Raw genomic sequence first — 24,559 nt, forward strand, 5'->3', positions numbered from 1 at the left:
AAAGTAGTTTTAACGTTCGTTTTTCTGTTTTCTTTTTTGTTTTTGTTTTTCCGATTTTTACATTTAACATCGTTCGTTTGCCTTGTGTTTTATTCTTATGTTTTGATTACTCCCCCCCACACACACCGCCTGGGTACCCCCCCCCCGCTTTATTTTTCAGATAAGTTTTAACGTTCGTTTTTCTGTTTTCTTTTTTGTTTTTTTTACTTCGCTTATTATGTTTTCATTAACAGCCCCCACCCCCGCCCGACCACACACACCTCCAAACACTTGGGCAACGCCGGGTACCCCCCGCTAGTATATATATAAAAGTGAAAATGTCTGTGTTTGTTTGTGTACATTTCCCTACGCAATAACTCTGTAAATTTTTAGTCTACAGACTCGAAAGTTGATATACAGGATACTGAGATTTGAGAAAATCGATGTGATCGGTTTTTGGCCAGTAATTTGGCGATTAAGGGGTCAAAGTTCAACGATTTGACCTTTGAGAACTCTACCAAACTCCTCCGACAATTTTGGGTCTATGCACTTGAAATTTTAGATATAGGTTCCTTGGACATGGATCTAACTTAATAACTTGATGTGAGCCCAAAACAATAAATTTTTAGGGGTCAAAGTTAAAAAAATATTGACCTCTGCGGTCTCTTCCAAATTACTCAGACAATTTCTGGTCTAAATATTTGAAATTTTACATAAAGGGTATTCAGAGATAGGGCAAGCTTTTTCATCAGTTTGGGTCAAAAATTTTTAGTTACCAATATATAAATGTATGTATGTATGTCTGTTTGCATGTCTGCCTTAAACTTTCAATAGAGGCGACGGATTTTACCAAGATCAGTATCGTTTTAAAGTTCGACCTTTCATACGACAAATATCGAAAAATTGGCTAAAAACATTAATATCTTCCCCTTCAACTAGGCACTTTTCTACACCGGGGGGTGGGGGTCTCTTTTTTCGCCGATATTTTTTAAAGTTATCCTCTCCTTTAGATTGTCTAGCCTTAATTTTAAAAAATGTCGCTTCTGGTTTGTCGGTGGTCGTAACAGCATAAACGTTAGGTTTTACTCTGTTCTTTTCCTCCTTTGCGGTACGGGTTTGAGCCTGCCTTCCTACTACCACTTTTTTTTTTTTTGCTCAACATACACATCCAAACACCCGGGCAACTGAAATACTAGTATATCTATAAAAGTGAAAATGTCTGTGTATGTGTGTCTGTCTGTGTGTGTACATTTAACTACACAATAACTCTTATCAATTTTCGGTCTATAGACTTGAGATTTGACATAAAGGTTATTGATATTTGGAAAAATTGTTTTGATCGGTTTGGGGCCAGAAATTTGGCTGTTAAGGGGTCAAAGTTCAACGATTTGACCTTTGAAAACTCTACCAAACTCGTCCACCAATTTTGGGTCTAAATACGTGAAATTTTAGATATAGGTTCTTTGGACATGGATCAAACTTTTTAATTTGATTTGATCCCAAAACAATAAATGCTAAGAGGTCCAAATTGGGGTCAAGGTTTAAAAAATTGACCTCTGCTGTCTCTACCAAATTACTCAGCCAATCTTTGGTCTAAATATTTGAAATTTTACATAAAGTGTATTCAGACATAGGGCAAGCTTTTTAATTGGTTTTTGGCCACAAAATTGGCTGCCAAGGGGTCAAAGTTCAAAAGATTTTATATTTGCGGTCTCTAGCAAACTATTCTGCCAATTTTCGGTCTAAACATTTGAAATTTTACATAAAGGGTACTCAGACATGCAGCAAGCTTTTTAATCAGTTTTTGAGCGAAAGTTGAAAGAGTTGACCTTTGCAGACTGTCAAGGTTGAAATAGTTGACCTTTGCAGACTCTACCAAACTCTTCCCCCAATTTTGGGTCTAAAGACTTGAAATGTTAGATGTAGGTTGCCTGGACATGGGTCAAACATATTAATTTGATTTGAGCCCAAAACAATAATTGTGAAGGGGTGAAAATTGGGGTCAAAGCTTTAAAACAATTTACCTCTGCAGTCGCTAACTTTTCTCTATAGTCTATTATATAGAAGGCATTACCGTACATATTCACACTTTTTAATATATATATATATGCACATAAAGTTATGAACAGTACATAGGGCCCGAGCAAAGCCGGGCGGAACTGCTAGTATAATACAAAACAGCAGAATTATAAGTTTTTCATCTATAGATTTTACTCAGCAGACACACATCATTAAAACACGATTTTTATGGCTTCTCACCTTTTGTAAGAACAAAGAGTTTACATTACAAAACTACTATTATTGTTACTGTTATTGTTATTAGTATTATTACTAGTTATAATTTTGTTTTTACTTTTACTGTTTTTTATTATTACTGGTAATGTTACTATTATTCATTGTTATTATTCGTATTCTTATTTTTTAACCTAATAATAGGGGGAAAACGGAATCTATAACTTATTGCCCTTCCTACAAACACATAACTTCTATTGTCATATGGGTATTCTTATTTTTAAGCTATTACTAATGTTCTTACCTGTTCTGTACTTTCACCTAACATTATAAACAATATCATATCGTAAAAAAAAATATAACAGTTTTATTTCTGGAAATATACTGACTTGGATACCTAAATCTGACTTTTAAGATTATTCAGTACCTTCGCCAAACACATTCATAAACATATATTGTAGCATTATTTTTATTCTTATTATTACTGTTACTTTTTTTTATTATTGCTATTGTTATATAGTTTTTATAGACACATATATCACCGTTACCTAAATACTGTTACTGCTATTATTATTATTATTATTTATCTATTTATATTATTATTATTATTATTATTATTATTATTAGTAGTAGTAATATTATTATTATTATTATTAATATTATTATTATTATTTATTTATAATATTATTATTATTATTATTTATTTATATTATTATTATTATTATTATTTATTTATAATATTATTATTATTATTATTTATTTATATTATTATTATTATTATTATTATTATTATTATTATTATTATTATGTTACTATCAATGATACTACATCTATTATTTATTGTTATGTTCAGTATTTGTAAAATTTGTAAAAATAAGAAGCATAGTTCGCTCACACTGGTTTCAGTTGAAAACCGCTTAATGATGTTCCACTTACAAAACTAGACTCTCTATTTTTTAAATAATTGCTGGCAGTCATGTTTAAGCGGTTCCTTTATTTACACCAATGTTTTTTTTTGCCTGTTATTTTAGTATAAACAAAAAATGTTCATGCATAAATACCATATAGTTTACACAGAATTCCCCCCCAAATTTTTCCAAATTAACAGTTAAATTTTTGTATTTGTTTTATTGCTTTTACGCAAAAATATAAGCAAGTATTACTAAATTGTGTACAATAGATCCACTTATTTTCTTTCAGGCAAATTTGATAAAAATAATAATTCTATTTTGTTCCACATGTGCTTATATGGAATATGGTCAAGGACTTTTATGACTATTCTGTACTTTCACCTAACAATTTAATAAAAACATCTCATATTATTATTATTATTATTATTATTTCGTAAGCAGTTACAGTGAATTAGAACATCACATCTACAAAATAGTAGGGTATGTATTCTTCAATAAACTAGAAACATCAGTGCTCGCCAGTGACCATTACTGGATGAAAGTGCCCAACAGTTAAAGACAAACAATTTGCTCGCCAGTGACCATTACTGGATGAAAGTGCCCAACAGTTAAAGACAAACAATTTGCTCGCCAGTGGCAACCCTTGTCAAGAAGTGACAGTTAACGCATTCAATTTCATTACAGAGCAATCCAATGGGACCCAACACTGGTCATCATTGATAATTGCACAGGAAGCCAGTGTCTATCAGTAAACGTAAATAACCACCTCAATTTCATTTCAGGGTAGTCCAATGGAATCTGATAATGCTCATATCTACCAGTGAGAGACACTATATTCCGAGACCTGACAGTAATAGTAAAGGCATCCAAGGTCTACCAGTAAACGCCAGTAAATGCCTTCATATAGCACTAACTGCCAATGATCATTACTCCCCTCCACAGATATCCAGTGGATGCCTGTGTCCTACAGTTAAAGACAGATGATTTCAGGAGCATACAAATGGAGGCCGACACTGATCATAGTCACCAGTGAGTTCCAGTAAACCCCAGTAAATGCAAGTAATCACCCCACACCAGCACTAATCGCCAGTAACCAACAAAGATGATAATCACAGCCATTGACTTCTGCTAGCAGTCACTGCCAGACAATGCACGACAGTGGAAGCCAGATGATTTCATTTAGGCCATGACCGTCAGTGCTTGCTATTTTTCAGGGCTGGCAATGGTTCCCACTAACAACTGTAGTTTAATTTACTTTCGTGAGGAGTGGAGGATCCTTGACTGATTCTATTCTGGTTTGTGTCATACTTCTACTGGGCAACGCCAATACATGGGTCCTACTGGTTTAATAATAAATATTTAATTATCATTCACATACGTATACATTCCATCCTAATTGGATCTTCAGGGTGGAGATAACTGATCAAATATTGGTGCGTGTTTCAAATCCCAGAACCCAAATTAACATTAACTCTATTACATATAAAGTTTTATATATATATATATATATATATATATATATATATATATATATATATATATATATAGATGATAGGAGTTGTGTTTGAAGACTATATCAATGCGGTTCGATGGAAACACTGTGGACACGAGTTATCATATAAAAGAATAATGACAGTATTAGAAGCAATTTTCAATAATTTTCGATTATATTTCCTTTATTTACCAACATAATGTGTTTTCCAAGATGGTAGGTGTTGATATTCCGCATTTTCGAGAATAATATTTCTTCTTCAGGGAGGAAATAAAGGAAAAGTGTACAACTGTTCAGCAAGGCTTTCCTTTATCTGTTTTATTTATTTTTTTTATTTCTTTATTTCCGGAAATCAGTGTTGCAGATTAGCTGTCAAATCAATTTCTAAGATACGAGTTCTGATGAATATTATGTATTTTTGGGAATTATTGTTTGTTTGTTTGTTTGTTTGACCAGCATATCAACCTTCTTTGAGTCATTTAATACTGTATATAAATTTCTGATACTTTTAGAATCGATTTTCGCTAGGTATATTCATTTGGTTTTAGTATAGTTTATTATTTGATGGTATTTATATTCTATGGTAAAGATTTGCTCTTTTTAGGAAATTTAGAATGGTTTTTAGGATTTTCTTTTTCGAAAAGTTCTTTTAAGTTTGTGGCCTTGTAGTAGTGTTGAAGAAATTGTGTGAGGTCATAGCAGTCAAGTAAAAAGTGTTTCACTGTATAAGTTTTGTGACATGGTATACATTTGGGGGGGGGGGCTTCACTTTTTAGTATGAAGGAGTGAGTTATGCATGTATGTATGTCCTATCCAGATATGTGATAAGACTACTTCTTTGCATGATTTTCTGGGATTTAGTAATTTTTTTTTAAGTATAAGCATAATTTGGAAAAGTTTGTTGTATATATGTATATATGTATATATGATAGGATTTGCATTTGAATTGTTCCAGTTTTCTTGCCATTTCTTTGTGATAAAATTGTTTAATGAAGGTTTGCAATCTGTATATGGGACCTTTATGTCGTTTATTTGGAGTTATAAGGAATTTTTAGCTGCCATGTCAGCTTTTTCATTTCCACGGAAACCATAGTGACTAGAAATCCAACAGAAGAAAGTTTTGTGTTGTATGATAGAATGGATCCTTTGTAACAATTTTAGTCAGAGATTGTTTAATTTTTTATTTTTTAATGATTCTAATATTGATAATAAATCTACAAATATTATGAATTTCTTCGAGTTTTGGTTGATGATAATATCTAGAGCCAAGTTTCTGAATGTAATTTCTGCACTATAGATTGAAGAGTTATTTGGTAACCATTTTTGCTGAATGGTGTTTTCTGAAATAGCGGCACATCCCACTTTGTTTTGATCTTTGGAACCATCCGTGTAAATGTGTGTCCAATTTGGATAAGAATCCAGAATGTTGTTTAGTTTTTCTCTATAGTCTACAGGGTGAGTATTGAATTTAGAATATATTGTCATGTCTAGTTTGACTTTAGGTTGATTTAACAACCAAGATGGGAGTTCTGTGAGATTTTCCTCGTGGATGCTGGTTTGATTTATTGAGTTGTTGGTAAGTGGTTTTTATTGTTTCTTCTATGTAAAGACCAAAGGGTTTAATTGCATTTTCTCTCTATTTTTTTTTTTTTTTTTTTATAGACGCATGTAGTAAGAGGATTAAAAGTGCATTGAAAGGTAGAATTTTGGGGATTTGATTTTAGTTTTACATAATATTGTAAGCCTAATTTTTCATGGCTCAATTTTAGTGGTGTTTCATAGGCTTCAACATATAAGCTTTCTATCGGGCAGGTTTTTAATGCACCTGTGTGATGGATAGAATCTAGAATTTTAAGGTAACTTTTTCTGGTTAAAACATAAATGAAGCTTCCATAATCTAGTTTGGCTCTTATCAGGATTCTATATAATTTTAAGAGTGATGAGCAGTCTGATCCCCACTTAGTATTTACTATAACAACCCTTAGTAGTTGTAGAGTTTTGAAACATTTTTGTTTTAAATATTTTTAGTGAGGTATGAAGAAGAGTTTTTTGTCAAAAATAAATCCCAAAAATTTACGTTGGTCAGCTATTTCCATTTTTGTTCATTTTAGGTTGAGAATAAAGGTTATTGTACATTTTCTTATGATTACAGAAATGGACGCATTTAGTTTTGGTTGTTGAAAATTTAAAGCCATTTTCTGTCATCCATTGTGTTACACACACATAATATATGAGACACAGAGGGAGGGAAAAAGAGAAAGAGAGAGAAAGATTATAAACAGAAATTACTTACCTCCTCATGGAGAAAACAAAACAACAATGCCAGTATAAAACCCTAGAATATAGAAAAGATTTGTAGATCAAATATATATGAATGATTCTATGTTTTGTTAAATGTTAATATAGAAAAATAATTTTTAATAAATAAATAAATTAATATTATATTTTAATTTTAGAAAAAAATACAAAAAAAGGAAATAAATGTAAGTTTGGAAATTTTATGCACTATGGTGTCGTTTTTCATAATCGATGTCTACTAATTCATCACAGGCATTACAAAATAGATGCTTCAAAATTTATCACCCGTCTTTAATAATCGGTGTCCACAAATTTATCATATGTCTTTCATATGAGGGCTTGAATTTCATCCCACATCTTTAAGATCGGTGTTTAAAAATAATCACATCTTTCATATTTGGTACTTAAACTAAATCACACGTCTATAATAATCTGTGTTTCAAGATTTCTCATACCTATTTCATGCTCGGTATTAAAAATTAATCACACCTCGGTGTTTTTAAATTTATTACACGTCTTTTAAAATCGCCGTCTCATATTTTTTGCAAGTCTTTTATAATCGGTATCTTTAGTTTATCATGCATCTTTAATAATCACTGTCTAAAGATTTAGTTTATCATGCATCTTAAATAATCACTGTCTAAAGATTTAGTTTATCATGCATCTTTAATAATCACTGTCTAAAGATTTAGTTTATCCTGCATCTTTAATAATCACTGTCTAAAGATTTAGTTTATCATGCATCTTTAATAATCACTGTCTAAAGATTTATTACATGTCTTTCATAATTGCTGTCTAAAATTGACCAGATATACGAGTGGCGAGCAATAAGTAATGCCACTGACCCTCTTCCCATAGCAGTAGAGCAATGAAACTTGGCATAGTTATTAGTCTTTCTCTACATAGGAACCACGCAGAGTTATGCATTTTTCCCAACGTTTGATGCAGCTCTGGAGACGGTTTTTGTAGAACACCCCAGGTTGGTCCTCCAACCACAACGTGACTTCAGAAATCAAGGCTGCATCATCTGGGAAACGCTTTCCTTTCAAAAACAACTTCATGGCTGGAAAGAGGTGAAAGTCAGAGGGTGCAAGGTCAGGAGAGTAGGGAGAATGGGGGAAGATTTCATAATCACACGTCCGTGCTTCTGATCTAGCGACATGCGAGTTGTGGACCGGAGCGCTGTCTTGCAGGAGGAGGGTACCTTTGCTGATCTTGCCCTGCTTCTTGATTTTGATAGCTTTCCTTGATTTCCTCAAAAACTGAAGCATGATAGGCTCCTGTAATTGTGGTACTCTTTGCCAGGAAATCCGTCATCACTACTCCGTCCTGGTCCCAGAAGACTGTGAGCATGACCTTGCCAGTGGAGGGCTGCACCCTTGCCTTCTTTGGAGGTGGTGAGTCCAAGTGCTTTCACTGAATTGACTGGGCTTTGGTCTCTGGATCATAGTGATGGACCCAGGTTTCATCCTGTGTAATCAGTCTTTTGAAAAACTTTGACTCATCTTCTTGGCACATCTACAAATTCATCCTCAAGCACTGGAGGCGTTCTCACTTCTGGAATGGTGTGAGCAACCTGGGAATCCATCTGGCAGACACCTTATGCATATGCAAATGGTCATGAATGAGTTTCCACAGACCCTGTACTAATCTTGACATCTTGGGCTATTTGGCGAATAGTAATGCGCCGATCTTCCAAAATGGCAGCCTCAACTTGACGGACAGATGCCTCACACGCATATCAAAATCTGTGCTTAAAATTTATAACACGTGTTTCATAATCACTGTTTAAAAATTATCACACCTTTTTATAATCGGTGTTTAAAAAATGATGTAATGGAATACCCTAACATCCTTTCATAAATGAAATGAACTATAGATATAGTGACTGACAGAGAAGGGAAAAAGACAGGAAGAGAATAAGAAAACATGTTGAGTAATTTAATGCTTTGTGCGGGTATTGTTAACCTTTTGTTTTATTACTGTGTTTAAAAAACAATTCTTCAACATGGAACAATCAGCCGAGTTTACAAAAACGATACAATTAGCATTGGCGGCTCAACAAAGCCAGATGGAATTCTTACAAAAAGAACAGTTAAAAGAAAATGAAGTATTAAAAACAATATTACTGAACAAGAAAAAAAAAAAGGATTATCGGTTCACTCCGGAAGGAATTGCAAATTCGCTGACAGAATTTTTATATGAACCAACTAATGGCTTAACGTTTCCAGCATATTATCTTATATATGTCAGGCCTGGTTGGATGAAGAAAAAATTATTTTACTGTTTCAAAAACTGGGTTCCCATGAAAATACCAAGTATACCAATTTTATACTCCCAAGGAAACCCGAAGATATTTCTTTTAAAGAGACTATAGAAATTTTATCAAACATTTTCGGGGAACGGGATAGCTTATTTTATACTTGTTATAGGTGTTTAAATATTTTGAAACAAGAAGATGAAGACTTTATCACCTATGCTGGGAGAGTAAATGTCCAATGCGAATTATTTAAGTTGAAAGACCTAAAAGAGAACATGTTTAAATGCTTGATATTTGTGCAAGGGTTAACATCTTCGAAGGATAAAGAGATTCGTTCTAGGATATTATCCATTATGAACCAAGACATAGAAATAACCTTACAGAAAGTTACTGGGGAATGCCAGAAACTGTTAAATTTAAAACAAGATAATACTAGTATCGAAGAGAAAAATGTTGACAAAATACAAAGGTGACTACTATGTAAAAAATACTGTAAGACGTGTGGAGGAAAGAATCACTTCACAAAAGAGTGCTACTTCAAAAGCAAAATATGCTATAACTGCGAGCGTAAAGGACACAAGTAACAGTATGCAAAAAGGAGAAATACTGTAAGCCTGAAATAAAGACCATTGATTCTAAAAAAAAAAAAAAGAGTCCATGTATGGTAAAAAAAGGAAATATATTGAAGGTAGGATTAAAACTGTCTTTTGGATATTGGAAGTGACATATCATTAATTGATGAAACAACATAGAAGAAAATTGGTTCTCCGAAGCTGCAAAATACAAAGAAAATTGCCAGAAGAATGTTTGGAAATAGATAAAAATTTAAGGATGACCCTGATTGAAAAGATGCTAAAAACTAAAATGTATGTGATACCTAGAAAAAATTCTAATCTATTCGGTATATATTTGATGATACTTTTCAATTTCTGGGAGAAACCAATGAACTCATTTTGCAAAAGAGTAAATGTGACAGGATCTGAAATTCCCAAACGGCCAGGAAGATTTGTTGGGAATTTGAAGAACGATTTTAAAAATATATTTTCTGAAGGTCATTTTTCATTTATCATTTATCATTTTCCGTTTATCAATTATAATTTTCGCGTTATCGTTTATCATTTTTCACTTATCATTTTTCATTTACCATTTTTCATTTATCATTTATCATTTATCATTTTTTATTTATCATTTTTCATTTACCATTTTTCATTTATCATTTGTAATTTATAATTTTTTATTTATCATTTTTCATTTACCATTTTTCATTTATCATTTATCATTTATCATTTTTCATTTATCATTTTTCATTTACCATTTTTCATTTATCATTTATCATTTATCATTTTTCATTTATCATTTTTCATTTACCATTTTTCATTTATCATTTGTAATTTATAATTTTTTATTTATCATTTTTCAGTTATCATTTTTCATTTTTCATTTTTCATTCATCATTTTTCATTCATCATTTATAATCTTTCATTTATCATTCATCATTCATCATTTATCATTTTTCATTTATCATTTTTCATTCATCATTTATAATTTTTCATTTATCATTTTTCATTTATCATTTTTCATTTATCATTTTTCATTTATCATTTTTAATTTATCATTTTTCATTTATCATTTTTCATTTATCATTTTTCATTTTTTATTCATAATTTTTCATTTATCATTTTTCATTTATCATTTTTCATTTATCATTTTTTATTTATCATTTTTCAGTTATCATTTTTCATTTTTCATTTATCATTCATCATTTTTCATTCATCATTTATAATCTTTCATTTATCATTCATCATTTATCATTTTTCATTTATCATTTTTCATTCATCATTTATAATTTTTCATTTATCATTTTTCATTTATCATTTTTCATTTATCATTTTTCATTTATCATTTTTAATTTATCAGTTTTCATTTATCATTTTTCATTCATCATTTTTCATTCATCATTTATAATTTTTCATTTATCATTCATCATTTATCATTTTTCATTTATCATTTTTCATTTATCATTTTTCATTTATCATTTTTTATTTATCATTTTTCATTTATCATTTTTCATTTTTCATTGATCATTCATCATTTATCATTCATCATTTATCATTAATGATTTTTCATCTATCATTTTTCATTTATCATTTTTCATTTACCATTGATCATTCATCATTTATCATTCATCATTAATCATTTATCATTTATCATTTTTAATTCATCATTTTTCATTTTTAATTCATCATTTTTCAGTTATCATTTTTCATTTTTCATTTATCATTTTTCATTCATCATTTATAATTTTTCATTTATCATTCATCATTTATCATTTTTCATTTATCATTTTTCATTTATCATTTTTCATGTATCATTTTTATTTATCATTTTTTATTCATCATTCATCATTTATCATTTTTCATTTATCATTCATCATTTATCATTTTTCATTGATCATTGATCATTTATCATTAATGATTTTTCATCTATCATTTTTCATTTATCATTTTTCATTTACCATTGATCATTCATCATTTATCATTTATCATTCATCATTAATCATTTATCATTTATCATTTTTAATTCATCATTTTTCATTTTTAATTCATCATTTTTCATTTTTCATTCTTCATTTTTCATTTATCATTCATCATTTATCATTTTTATTTATCATTTTTCATCTATCATTTTTCATTTATCATTTTTCATTTATCATTCATCATTTATCATTTTTCATTGATCATTCATCATTTATCATTAATGATTTTTCATCTATCATTTTTCATTTATCATTTTTCATTTACCATTGATCATTCATCATTTATCATTTATCATTCATCATTCATCATTAATCATTTATCATTTATCATTTTTAATTCATCATTTTTCATTTTTAATTCATCATTTTTCATTTTTCATTCTTCATTTTTCATTTATCATTCATCATTTTTCATTTATCATTTTTCATTTATCATTTTTCATTCGTCATTTTTCATTTATCATTTTTCATTTATCATTTATCATTTTTAGTTTATCATTTTTCATTCATCATTTTTCATTTATCATTTTTCATTCATCATTTATAATTTTTCATTTATCATTTTTCATTTATCATTTTTCATTTATCATTTTTTATTCATCATTTTCCATTTTTCATTCATCATTTATTATTTTTTATTTATCATTCATTATTTTTCATTCGTCATTCATCATTTATCATTTTTCATTTATAATTTTTTATTTATCATTTTTCATTTATCATTTATCATTTTTAATTTTTAATTATTTATTTATCATTTTTCATTCATTATTTTTCATTCATCATTCATCATTTATCTTTTTTCATTTTTAATGTATCATTTTTTATTTATCATTTATAATTTTTCATTTATAATCTTTCATTTATAATTTTTTATTTATCATTTTTCATTCATCATTCATCATTTATCATTTTTAATTTATCATTTTTCATTTATCATTTTTCATTCATCATTTTTGATTTATGATTTTTCATCATTCATTTTTCGTTTATCATTCATCATTTATCATTTTTCATTTATAATTTTTCATTTATAATTTTTCTTCTTTTTTTAATTTTTCATTCAACATTTTTCATTTATCATATTTCATTTATCATTTTTCATTTATCATTTTCATTCATCATTTTTCATTTATCATTTTTCATTTATAATTTTTCATTTATCATATTTCATTTATCATTTTTCATTCATCATTTTTCATTTTTCATTCATCATTCACCATTTATCATTTTTCATTTTTCATTTATAATTTTTCATTTATCATTTTTCATTCATCATTTTTCATTCATCATTTTTCATTCATCATTTTTCATTTATCATTTTTCATTCATCATTCATAATTTATCATTTTTCATTTATCATTTTTCATTTATCATTTTTCAATTATTATTTTTCATTTATCATTTTTCATTTTCCATTCATCATTTTTCATTTATCATTTTTCATTTATCATTTTTCATTCATCGTTTTCATTTATCATTTTTCATTTATCATTTTTCATTCCTAATTTTTCATTTATCATTTTTCATTTATCATTAATCATTTTTCATTTATCAATTTTTATTCATAATTAGTCATTTATCATTTCTCATTCATAATTTATAATTTTTCATTTATCATTTTTCATTCATCATTCATCATGTATCATGTTTCATTTATCATTTTTCATTCATCGCTTTTCATTCATCATTTTTCATTTATCGTTTTTCATTTAACATTTATTATTTTTCATTCATCATTTTTCATTTATCATTTTTCATTCATCATTCATCATTTTTCATTTATCATTTTTCATTTATCATTTATAATTTTCCATTTATTATTTTTCATTCATCATTTTTAATTTATTATTTTTCATTTATCATTTTTCATTCATCATTCATAATTTATTATTTTTCATTCATCATTCATCATTTATCATTTTTCATTCATCATTTTTCAGTTATCATTTTTCATTCATCATTTTTCATTTATCATTCATCATTTATCATTTTTCATTTTTCATTTATCAGTTTTCATTTATCATTTATCATTTTTCATTCATCATTTATCATTTTTCATTTATCATTTTTCATTTATTAGTTTTCATTCATCATTCATCATTTATCATTTTTCATCTATCAGTGTTAATTTATCATTTATCATTTTTCATTTATAATTTTTCATTTATCATTTTTCATTTTTCATTTATCATTCATCATTTATCATTTATCATTTTTCATTTTTCATTTTTCATTCATCATTCATCATTTATCATTTTTCATTTATCAGTTTTCATTTATAGATTATAAATTTTCATTTATCATTTTACATTCATCATTCATCATTTATCATTTTTAACTTATCATTTTTCATTTATCATTTTTCATTTATAATTTTTCATTCATCATTTATCATTATTCATTTATCCTTTTTCATTTATCAGTTTTTATTTATCATTAATCATTTTCATTTATCATTTTTCCTTCATCATTCATCATTTATCATTTTTCATTCATCATTTGTCATTCATCATTTATCATTTTTCATTTATCACTTTTCATTCATCATTTATAATTTTTCATCTATCATTCATTATTTATCATCTTTCATTTATCATTCATCATTTATCCTTTTTCATTTATCATTTTTCATTTATCATTCATCATTTATCATTTTTCATTTATTATTTTTCATTTATCATTCATCATGTATCATTTATAATTTTTCATTCATCATTTTTAATTTATCATTTATCATTTTTCATTCATCATTTATAATTTATCATTTATCATTGTTTATTCATCATTTTTCATTTATCATTGTTTATTCATCATTTTTCATTTATCATCTTTCATTTATAATTTTTCATTTATCATTTTTCATTCGTCATTTTTCATTCATCATTTTTCATTTATCCTTCATCATTCATCATTTTTCATTTATAAATTTTCATTTATCATTTTTATTCGTCATTTTTCATTTATCATTTTTATTTCATCATTCATCATTTTTCATTTATCATTTTTCATTTATCATTTTTCATTTATCATTTTTCATTCATCATTTATCATTTTTCATTTATCATTTTTCATTCATCATTTTTCATTTATAATTTTTCATTTTTCATTTATCATTTTTCATTCATCATTAATTATATTTCATTTATCATTTTTAATTCATCATTCATCATTTATCATTTTTCATTTATAATTTTTTACTCATCAGTTTTCATTCATCATATATCAATTTTCATTTATCATTTTTCATTCATCATTCATCATTTTTCATTGATCATTTTTCATTTACCATTATTCATTTATAATTTTCATTCATCATTTTTAATTTATCATTTTTCATTTATCATTCATCATTTGTCATTCATCATTTGTCATTCATCATTTTTCATTTATCATTTCTCATTTATTATTTATCATTTTTCATTTATCATTTTTCATTTATAATTTTTCATTTATCATTTTCATTCATCATTTTTCATTTATCATTTTTCATTCATCATTCATAATTTATTATTTTTCATTTATCATTTTTCATTTATCATTTTTCATTCATCATTCATAATTTATTATTTTTCATTTATCATTTTTCATTTATCATTTTTCATTCATCATTCATAATTTATCATTTTAATTCATCATTTTTCATTTATCATTTTTCATTCATCATTCATAATTTATTATTTTTCATTTATCATTTTTCATTCATCATTTATCATTCATCATTTATCATTTATCATTTTCATTCATCATTTTTCATGTATCATTTGATTGTAAAGTTGTATAATCTAACAATATTTATAATACATATATATATATATGTACTACTACTACTGCTACTGCTACTACTACTACTACTAATAATAATAATAATAATATAATAATAACTAGCGAGATCTGTGGCAATTCCACAGCGGCATCTTTCATAGGTAATACATTGCTGCTGGGCATACTGTGGGCGTTCAGCATTAATGAACACACTATATTATTCTAGTCCTTTTGTTAAAACTGTATCGCTCCCCCCCCCACCTCTACTAAAATAATATCTTTGATCTATTGCCTGGGCTGATTATCAATTAACTCATATTTCATCATTTTTCATAATTCTTGGATATGATTCTAATTTCGACAATCAATTTTCATAATTTTAACCCATATTATACTTCCTCTCCTTACTAAAATAATAACTTTGCCATATTGTCTGGACTGATTATAATATCTAATTTCGTAAATTGTTTCAGCCATTTCCAGAACTAACTTCAATCAATTAACTCACATTTCATCATTTTTCATAATTCTTGAATATGTTATTAATTTCGACAATTATTTTTTATAATTTTAACCCACATTATCGTCCCCCCCTTACTAAAATAATAACTTGGACATATTGTCTTGACTGATGATTCCATTACAAACATATCAATCAAGTAACTCACATTTCATCATTTTTAATAATTCTTGGATATGTTACTAATTTTGACAATCATTTTTTATAATTTTAACCCACATTATCGCCCCTCTTACTAAAATAATAAATTTAATATATTGTATGGGCTGATTATTTCATTACAAACACATCAATCAATTCCAGATATTCTCATAGTATATATGCTTCACATATTCTGCTAATTTATATCTTCTACTTATCTCATTCAATCCTGGGCGATACTGAGTATTCTACTACTATATGTTTTCCACCTATCTCATCCAATCCTGGGCGACGCTGGGTAATCTGGTAGTATATATTTGCACTTATCTCATCCATTCCAGGACTGAGTTCATGTCCGCCACCCCACTGTTAAAAATATACATTAAATAAAGTAATGTTTAAATCGTAATCTGTTTCAGCCATTTCCAGGACTGACTTTATATCTCCCACCCACTGTTAAAAATATACATGAAATAATGTAATGTTTAAATCGTAAATTGTTTCAGCCATTTCTGGGACTGACTTCTTATCCCAGACCCCACTGTTCAAAATATACATTAAATAAAGTAATATCTAATACGTAAATGGTTTCAGCCAATTCCAGAACTAACTTCATATCCCTCACCCCACTGTTAAAAGTATACTTGAAATAAAGTAATGTTTAAATCATAAACTGCTTAGCAGCTTTTCGAAATTAATACATAAAAACATTAACACGGTTAGGGATTAGGCAACCATTACTTCAACAGGAATTTCTGAGTGTAGTATCAGTAACTTTAATTCCTCCCCCCCTCCTTAAGAAGATTTTTTGCAATTACTGCCATGAGGACATTAAGGACGAAAATATGAACTTGATATATTTATGTGATTTTTGGAATGTTACAAATAAGCCATTAGCGTGCACTGATCCATTTACCTGATTTTTTGGAATCAGCAGTACATCCATATGATGTGGTACATCATAAATATATTATATGCATCTTTTTTAACAGAATATAATGACGTCATCACCGGAAATAAACACGTCAAACTATCACTCCATCCCCCCACTCGAAAAGAAAGAAGATTATGCCTGGGATCTCATTAAACACTCACCAAATCCATTAACTCACATTTAGTATAATCTATATATTAATACGATAGCGTGTGTGTTCTTAAATCTACACCAATGAAATTTGCTGGAAAGCGTGACACACAAAAGAACACACACGCTATTATATTAATATATATAGATGATGATGATGATGATGATGATGATGATGATGATGATGATGATGTGCATACCTTCCACATTCATAACCAAAATGAAATCGTTCAATAACCCTTTGGGGATTAAACAATCTCATTTTTTAAATGAAATTTAATGAAATGCAAAAAAAAATAAAATAACTGATGCCGCTCATCTGAAAAATTTATACTCTGCCCATTTTAAAATGAATTGTTCTAAAATATAACATTATAAATAAAATAGCCTTTAAGCTAGAATCAAAGTGTAGTATCTGTTTGGTTCTCAGTCAGGTAATCCATTCCCTTTAAAAAAGGAGGAAGTAATGGCAGATATTATCCCTATTTACATGCCTTCTCATAAGGATAAAATTAGACATGATCGGTTTTAATGTGAGAAAATTCAGCTCTTCAAAAAGATGGAAAGACAATTACATGTATCAGCACTTTCTCCAAAAGTATGCGCCTCAGTAACTGTTTTACTATATCAAAATACTTTCATCATACTCAATCTTCCATTTTATAACATTGCTGAAAAATTATTTACTTCTTTCACTTTTGTTCAATATTTGCATTGGTTTTGCCTTTCGTTTTATATAAATTCATATGTGAAGCAATTTACGAATTTTTCTAAAGTGTACAATGAAACAACAGTAGAGAAGGCAACATATTTACCTGAAAGGAGCTGTAGAGCATTGCAATGTAAAGATAAGGAATATCAACTGCCGTGTTAATATGTGGCGGAAACATCATGAAGAGAACATTTGGAATGCCAAATAGTGGAACCAACATGGCTGTGAACTTTGCAAATTTCCTACGAAAAATAAAAATATTATTTTCACAATTGAATAAAATGAATCTGGTTTTTTATTTTTTCATGATTGTTTTTTTTTTTACGATTCTGTGTTAATTTAATTGCTATTTCTAAATATTCTCTTTACTTTTTCATCCAACTTAATTTCATTTCATTTTAATTTTATTCTAAAATCTCTTTATATTTTTATCAAATAAATAAGAAATCATTTATAACTGGAACCTACTGAAGAAGACTGAAATTTCAAACAATAAAATAAACTGAAAGAAAAGAAACTTACCTCTTAAGAGAATAAAAATTTGTTTCGGTTTGCAGTTCAATTTGTTAATATTTTAAAAACATTGTAATATTAAATAGAAGGTTTGGATGTAGTATCAATATTTCCGGACACTTTTCAAAAAATAAACATGAAAATGTATATTTTAAACTAATTTCACAACATCATTTTCTTATTATAAAACCAAAAAAACCATTCATATTTACTCGTCACAAAATTTATACTTGGAAGTTTTATAACTTGAAGGAATAAAAATCCCAAATATTTTTTTGAAAGAGTGAAATAGCCACAGGTAAGAGAAGGCATACTGAAATGACAAGGAAATGTATCAAGTTGGAGAAAATAGGAACTCATGATTTCCGGAAAATTTATAATAGTGTAATAAATAATGGACAATCAACAATTCCCTCACTATCGAACAGCTATGAGATCGCTTGCACAGCAACTGAGAAGGCTGACCTGCTTGTCTGGTAGTTTGCCTCCATCTTAGACCCCGCAAATTACTCCCTCTCAAATTTCCTTTTGTAGACAGAATCCACACTCATAGATCATACTAAGCATCATCATCAGTAGCAGCTGACCAAAGAGACTCAAGTAGTGGAATATATTGTAGCTAATGAAGTCCTATATCTTACATGACCTTGACCTTTGACCTTGAAAACATTGGATATGCTAGAAATTTTGAAATTATTTCAACTTTTTCAAGTTTTGATCTATGAATTTGATGCTCTTCGTTTCGGCAGTGAGTATAAAATGAGTTGAAGAAATGTGAATTATTGAGAAATGATAGTTTAAGATCTTTACACTGCCAGGAGAAAGGATATTTCTTACATACCTTAGTTGCCAGTATGAATGGTGAAACGGAGTTTTTTTAAGTGGTAGGATTAAATATCAAGCAGTGCAGATTGATAAAGGCGTTGCGTGTTTACGTTTGGATACCCTCATGACCGAGCACTCTGCTGGAGCAATTAATGATGATGCACTAGCTCATTGTTGGGACCTGCAACCGATAGTACTGAATGGGAATCTGGATTTTGTATGACGTCAGATCAGTTGTAGATAGGAAGCAATATAAGTGTGAAATGTGCCTTAATGACACAGTGCATAGTGAAAACCATTGCAATTACCAGAATACCACATTTACCCCGTATCAAGTGGTGTGATGTGGCGATTAAATAGAAGGGTTTTCTACTTGGTTTCCTAATGAATGATGAGGGGAAGCTTTATAGCAAATTGTATTGATGCACTGGAGATTGGGTATAGGTGAACTTAAGAGTTGCCTGTTGATGCTTGGGTTAAAGAGAGGTTGGACCACAGACAGAGCAATAGTTTGTCAATCTGGGAAAGGATAAAGCTTGGTCAGGGACTGACTAGTGGAATAGAAATGAATGGAGAAACGTCTTTGGGGTAAGAGTCTGACCTAGTCTTAGACTGGCTGAGGCTGATATAGTCATTACCGATCTAATAACCCGACATGTCGTCCTGGTGACCGGTATAGCTGGTTGTGGTCTTATGGACCGAAGGGACCAGTGTGATGGAGGTTGAATGGATGTATTAGGGTTAGCACTCAGTATTTCTGAAGCAGTAGTGATGATGACGCAAGATCAATTGATCTAGAGGAGAATTAATGGCGGAGATTAGAAACTACTGGTATCGACATCGTTCAGATTTCAAATAGAATTCAGTGAACCATAAGTGAGACTGAATTAAGAACAATGTAATGCTGATATGAATGTGTTGTGTGGAAGGAAGAAACTGGAAGGTATGTCTTAAGTGAAAGGTAAATGACTGATGAATGAAGAACGTCACCAGAGAAGATGTGGTGGAGGAAGGATCTAGACCAATGCCAGGAGGATCCATATTTCTTTTTTTTTTTTTCCTCCTTCCTTTTTTTGGGCTGGCAGGCAAGATTCGAACTTTTGACCAGAGGGAAATGAATCAAGTAAAATTGTTTTTTAAGAAATGTTTGAAAAAAAAGAAAGAAAAGAGAAAAAAAAAAAAACTGACTCAAAGAATTCTGGAAGGTGAGGCAAAAGTTATTCCTCTTGTTTCGAGGAGTGGAACTGTGAATTATCTCTCTTTAATAATGAACTTTGTATGTAATAGCTGAACTTTTTCTTCCATTTGGACGAAGAATCCAAAACATTTGTCAGATTATTTAGCTAATTGGGTTATAACTCTAGGTTTGAATTTTTTCGTGTATCCATTGCATTTTTTTCAGCTGATGGTGAAGAGAACCGAAAGTTTGTAGCCGTAACAGAATAGAAATTATAAAAGTAAACAATTATTTTTTTATTGGATGTGTACTAACGTTGACAGGAAGGTCAAAGGTTGTATTTTTACTGGATTAAAAACCAAAATGGGTTAGGAGGCAATTGTAACACTAACGCTTGAGCAGAACCCCAGTGCCTAATTGGTGTAGCTAGTCCTAGGAGATTCAGCCCTGTGACAACGGTCATAGAAACAAGTGTCCAAGGGTGGCGTGTGCATATTGTAAAAAGTCACAGACACTTGAACTCAAAATCCGACCGATAGGCAACGAAAAGGTGACATATGCAAATTAAGACACGGTCGAATTTGAGCATATAAAAAGCTGGTATTTCATTCATTGAGGGAAGATTGTTTGTTGACTTGGAGTCGTTTTGAACACACAGTTAATTCATATATGAGTGGGGAAAAAGAAAGACGGATTTTCTACGAACATCAAAATGGGAAGAGAAAAAAGATTTCGCTTTTTGTGTGTTCCAAGAACATTGCAAGCTGAAAAAGTAAAAAACTTTTTTTTGCATGAACATTTAACAGTTTTCAGCAGTTAAAAGGAAAACTTTTATTTCAACCCTAGAAGCCCCTGGGCCAAGTGAGGTGGGACTAAAACCATTCACTAATTTCTATAATTCCGTATGGGATCTAATAACATTAAATAGATCCACTAGTAGATATCAGGGGGATGTACATGAATATTTAGCTGAATAATAATAGAAATGTAGCGACCAAGAAAAAAGGAGAATAATTGTTTTGGTTAAGATTGATTTCTGAGTGAAGGGGAAATATCAAGTCGTTTTAAGATTTTGATTGATGACAAAAGAAATTGTCAACTCAACAGACCCACTAACCCTAATTGCTGAAGATATGAAATCATATCTGTCCTTGGAAAGCCTGAGTCAGTTCAATCAGTCAAACATAGATGATTGACCAATCATTTTTCAGTGAGAATCGATGTGGCATCATTAAATTGATCAATGGAGGGGAAATAACACCACTAAACGACCACCAGTATAAATTGTCTGCTTTTATTCAGTTCATTAGTGAATGTTTGAGAATTTGGGAGACAAACTAGATTTAGACAATTATGGTCTGGTGTGAGCAGGTCGGTTCCACCAAAGATGTACAGATGAAGAATATTCAAGACATTCAGAGATTCATGAAAACTCTAGAACAATAGTAACTCATAACTACAAGACGAGGAAAAATTAAAAAAGACTAAGTTAAAACCTGATTTCATAATAACGCATAGGAGTTAAAACTTCATCTCCCTCCGTCTGAGGAGAAAAAGAAAAAACAAGGAGAAAAATTAAGAGCACCATCACTAATTTCTTCTGTTTCACTTTTCTTTTTTTAATTTACTTTTTCCCTTTTTAATATTTGTGTAGCCGATCTTATTGTGAACTGTTGACATTATTATTTTGAAAAATCAAGTGTTATCCTGGTTTATTTGTTTTGTTTTCTCTCTCTCACTCTCTCTCTGGATAGAAAATAACACCAAGAATAACGGCACATCAACCTGTTGGGTGGAGATTTCTCATGAATAACATATCAATCACTGAGCGAGGAACTTTTATGAATCATGGTACATACAGCAAATTCTATCACATTTACACATCATGGAGTCCAGAATTAAAATTTTTTTTTTATTACATTTTCACCCCAAACAAGGCACATTGCCACTTTGATGTAGGGGGCTACTATCAGGGACATATGCTACAGGGGTGGGAGTTGGGCAGCAAGATGTCGGTTCACGTTACACTTGAACTTCTGGATGTCAGTACAGTTGGGGAAGCAGGAACCCAGGAGAGAATGCCAAAGTCTAGTGGTTCTGAGGAAGAAACTACTGGAGTAGAAGGCTCTCTTACATGTAGGGATCTCAGCTGTGAACGGGTGGGATTTTGGTGCTTGTTGGGGGTATTTATGTCAAGGGGGTACAAGTGCCTGCAATTCGTCAGAGCATTCACCGTTAAAGTACTTGTAGAACAGGCAGAGGGATGCTACATTTCGTCAATGGGACAGAGGCTGAAGCTTAGATGACAGTTCAGGACCTATTAGTTTGGCAACTCTCTTTTGAACCTTGTCTAGGAGTGAGAGACTAGTAGCAGATGCACCAGCCCAAATGTGACAACAATACTCCATACATGGGCGAATGGTGGCCTTATAGAGGTATAGGATACTTTTGGGCGTTAGTAGCTTTCTAGTACGGCACAGAGAGCCTACCTTCTTCGCAGCGGTCCTGGCAATGCTTTTAATGTAATTTTTCTAACTCATGTTTCCTGTGAATGTTAGGCTGAGGAGTTTAAAAGATGTACTTTCAGATACAGAATCTTTGGCCATTGCCAGTGGTTGAGAAGGTTTCTTGTAATTATTGAAGGAAAACAGTTTAGTCTTGGCAGCATTGAATGTGACCATACATTTTTGTCCCCATTCCACTACAGATTGGAGGTCATCCTCTAGTGTTTCTGCCATTTCTTTAGATATGTGTTCATTTGTTTTCCTGTCATGTCTGTTATAGAGCATGGTGTCATCAGCATATATACCCATCTCAAAGACAATTTTGTCGGGGAGGTCATTTATGAATATTAGGAATAATAGAGGTCCAAAGATAGACCCTTGAGGCACTCCCTCATTTATATCATATTGTTTAGATGTACGACCATCGAGGACAACCTGAATTTTTCTCTTATCTAAGAAGGATTTAATTATGTTAAGTATTCTTCCAGTGATACCGTATGATCTGATTTTCCTGAGAAGACCTTCATGCCATACCCTGTCAAAAGCCTTAGATATATCTAGAGCTACCGCTCTACCCTCCATTGCTTTGTCAGGTGAATGGTATATGCACTCTGAGATTACAGTTAGGATGTCTACTGTGGAACAGGCTTGCCTAAATCCATATTGTTGGTCAGTCAGAAGTTTAGCATCTGTAAGGTGATGGACTAGAGCTTGGTTAATTATGGACTCAAATATTTTGGAATACTAAACCATTTCCCTCTTTTGTACTCATATGGGACTGACTCTATGGATAACGGTAACTTCCATTGATAGCAGCTCCGCGCGACATTATAACAGTAACTACCATCTAACATTTTGTTCTGATCAAATAAATAATTCTTCAGTTATCAACATGACATAACTTGGGAAATACTTCGTATGATATGGAGAAGTAAGACTCAGATAAGATTTCATTCCATCCTTACATTTTCAAGTGGAGGTATGTAAACAAAATAACAATTGTTTCAAGAGAAATGAATTATAACAGTTATAAAAACGGTGCTGATTTTCTTTGGAAATTACTTCCTTATTTTTATAGACTGGATACTCTTTCCACCCAGTTAGAGGATGGGGATCAATAAATTTATCAAGAGATGATGTGTCTATAAAAACACTGGTAGGCTTCAATGTAATCCAGCCTACATAAATCCTGTCTAGGATAAGGAAATGACTTTTAAAGAAATTGGTTAAATTTCAGACATTGTAGTTTAAATGTTGGAAGCTTGATTGTTGGGTTTCCTAAGATGCATTCGTCTGTGTTGTGTCCAAGAAACTTGATAATTTATATTGGATTGGAAATGAAATAAAACAGCTGGTATCGTTAATCGTGTAATTTAACCGATGAAGTAAATTTTGGCAGTAATATCAGATTTGTTTACATGTTTCTATACCACACTGTGACGTGAGCGGAGATTTATATGGTATACAACTAGATTCCATATTCATTTCGATTAAGAAAACGATTAATCCTTGTGGAAATTGATCTGAAAAAAGAAAGAAAAATCTATATAAGATTTATGAAAAGTTAAGGGAAATAGAATAGCAAATTTAAACAATGGAGAATATGAAAT

At 30.0% G+C, this 24,559-nt stretch overlaps 1 protein-coding gene across 3 annotated transcripts in view; it reads right to left on the reverse strand.

Annotated features, from left to right (window-relative positions):
* The window catches only part of LOC145292024 (glucagon-like peptide 1 receptor), a 310,307-nt gene that overhangs the window by 6,529 nt on the left and 279,219 nt on the right, over positions 1-24,559 (reverse strand). For all 3 annotated transcript variants that reach the window (XM_080138037.1, XM_080138036.1, XM_080138034.1), the window contains 2 exons: positions 18,034-18,172; positions 6,908-6,949 (listed from right to left, as the gene is read on the reverse strand). In XM_080138037.1, the coding sequence (XP_079994163.1) occupies positions 6,908-6,949; positions 18,034-18,172 (181 nt within the window). The remainder of the gene's footprint in view (positions 1-6,907; positions 6,950-18,033; positions 18,173-24,559) is intronic.

This window comes from Euprymna scolopes, chromosome 13 (assembly GCF_053919585.1).
Source record: "Euprymna scolopes isolate OS-2025 chromosome 13, ASM5391958v1, whole genome shotgun sequence".
NCBI classification, from domain to species: Eukaryota; Metazoa; Mollusca; class Cephalopoda; order Sepiida; family Sepiolidae; genus Euprymna; species Euprymna scolopes.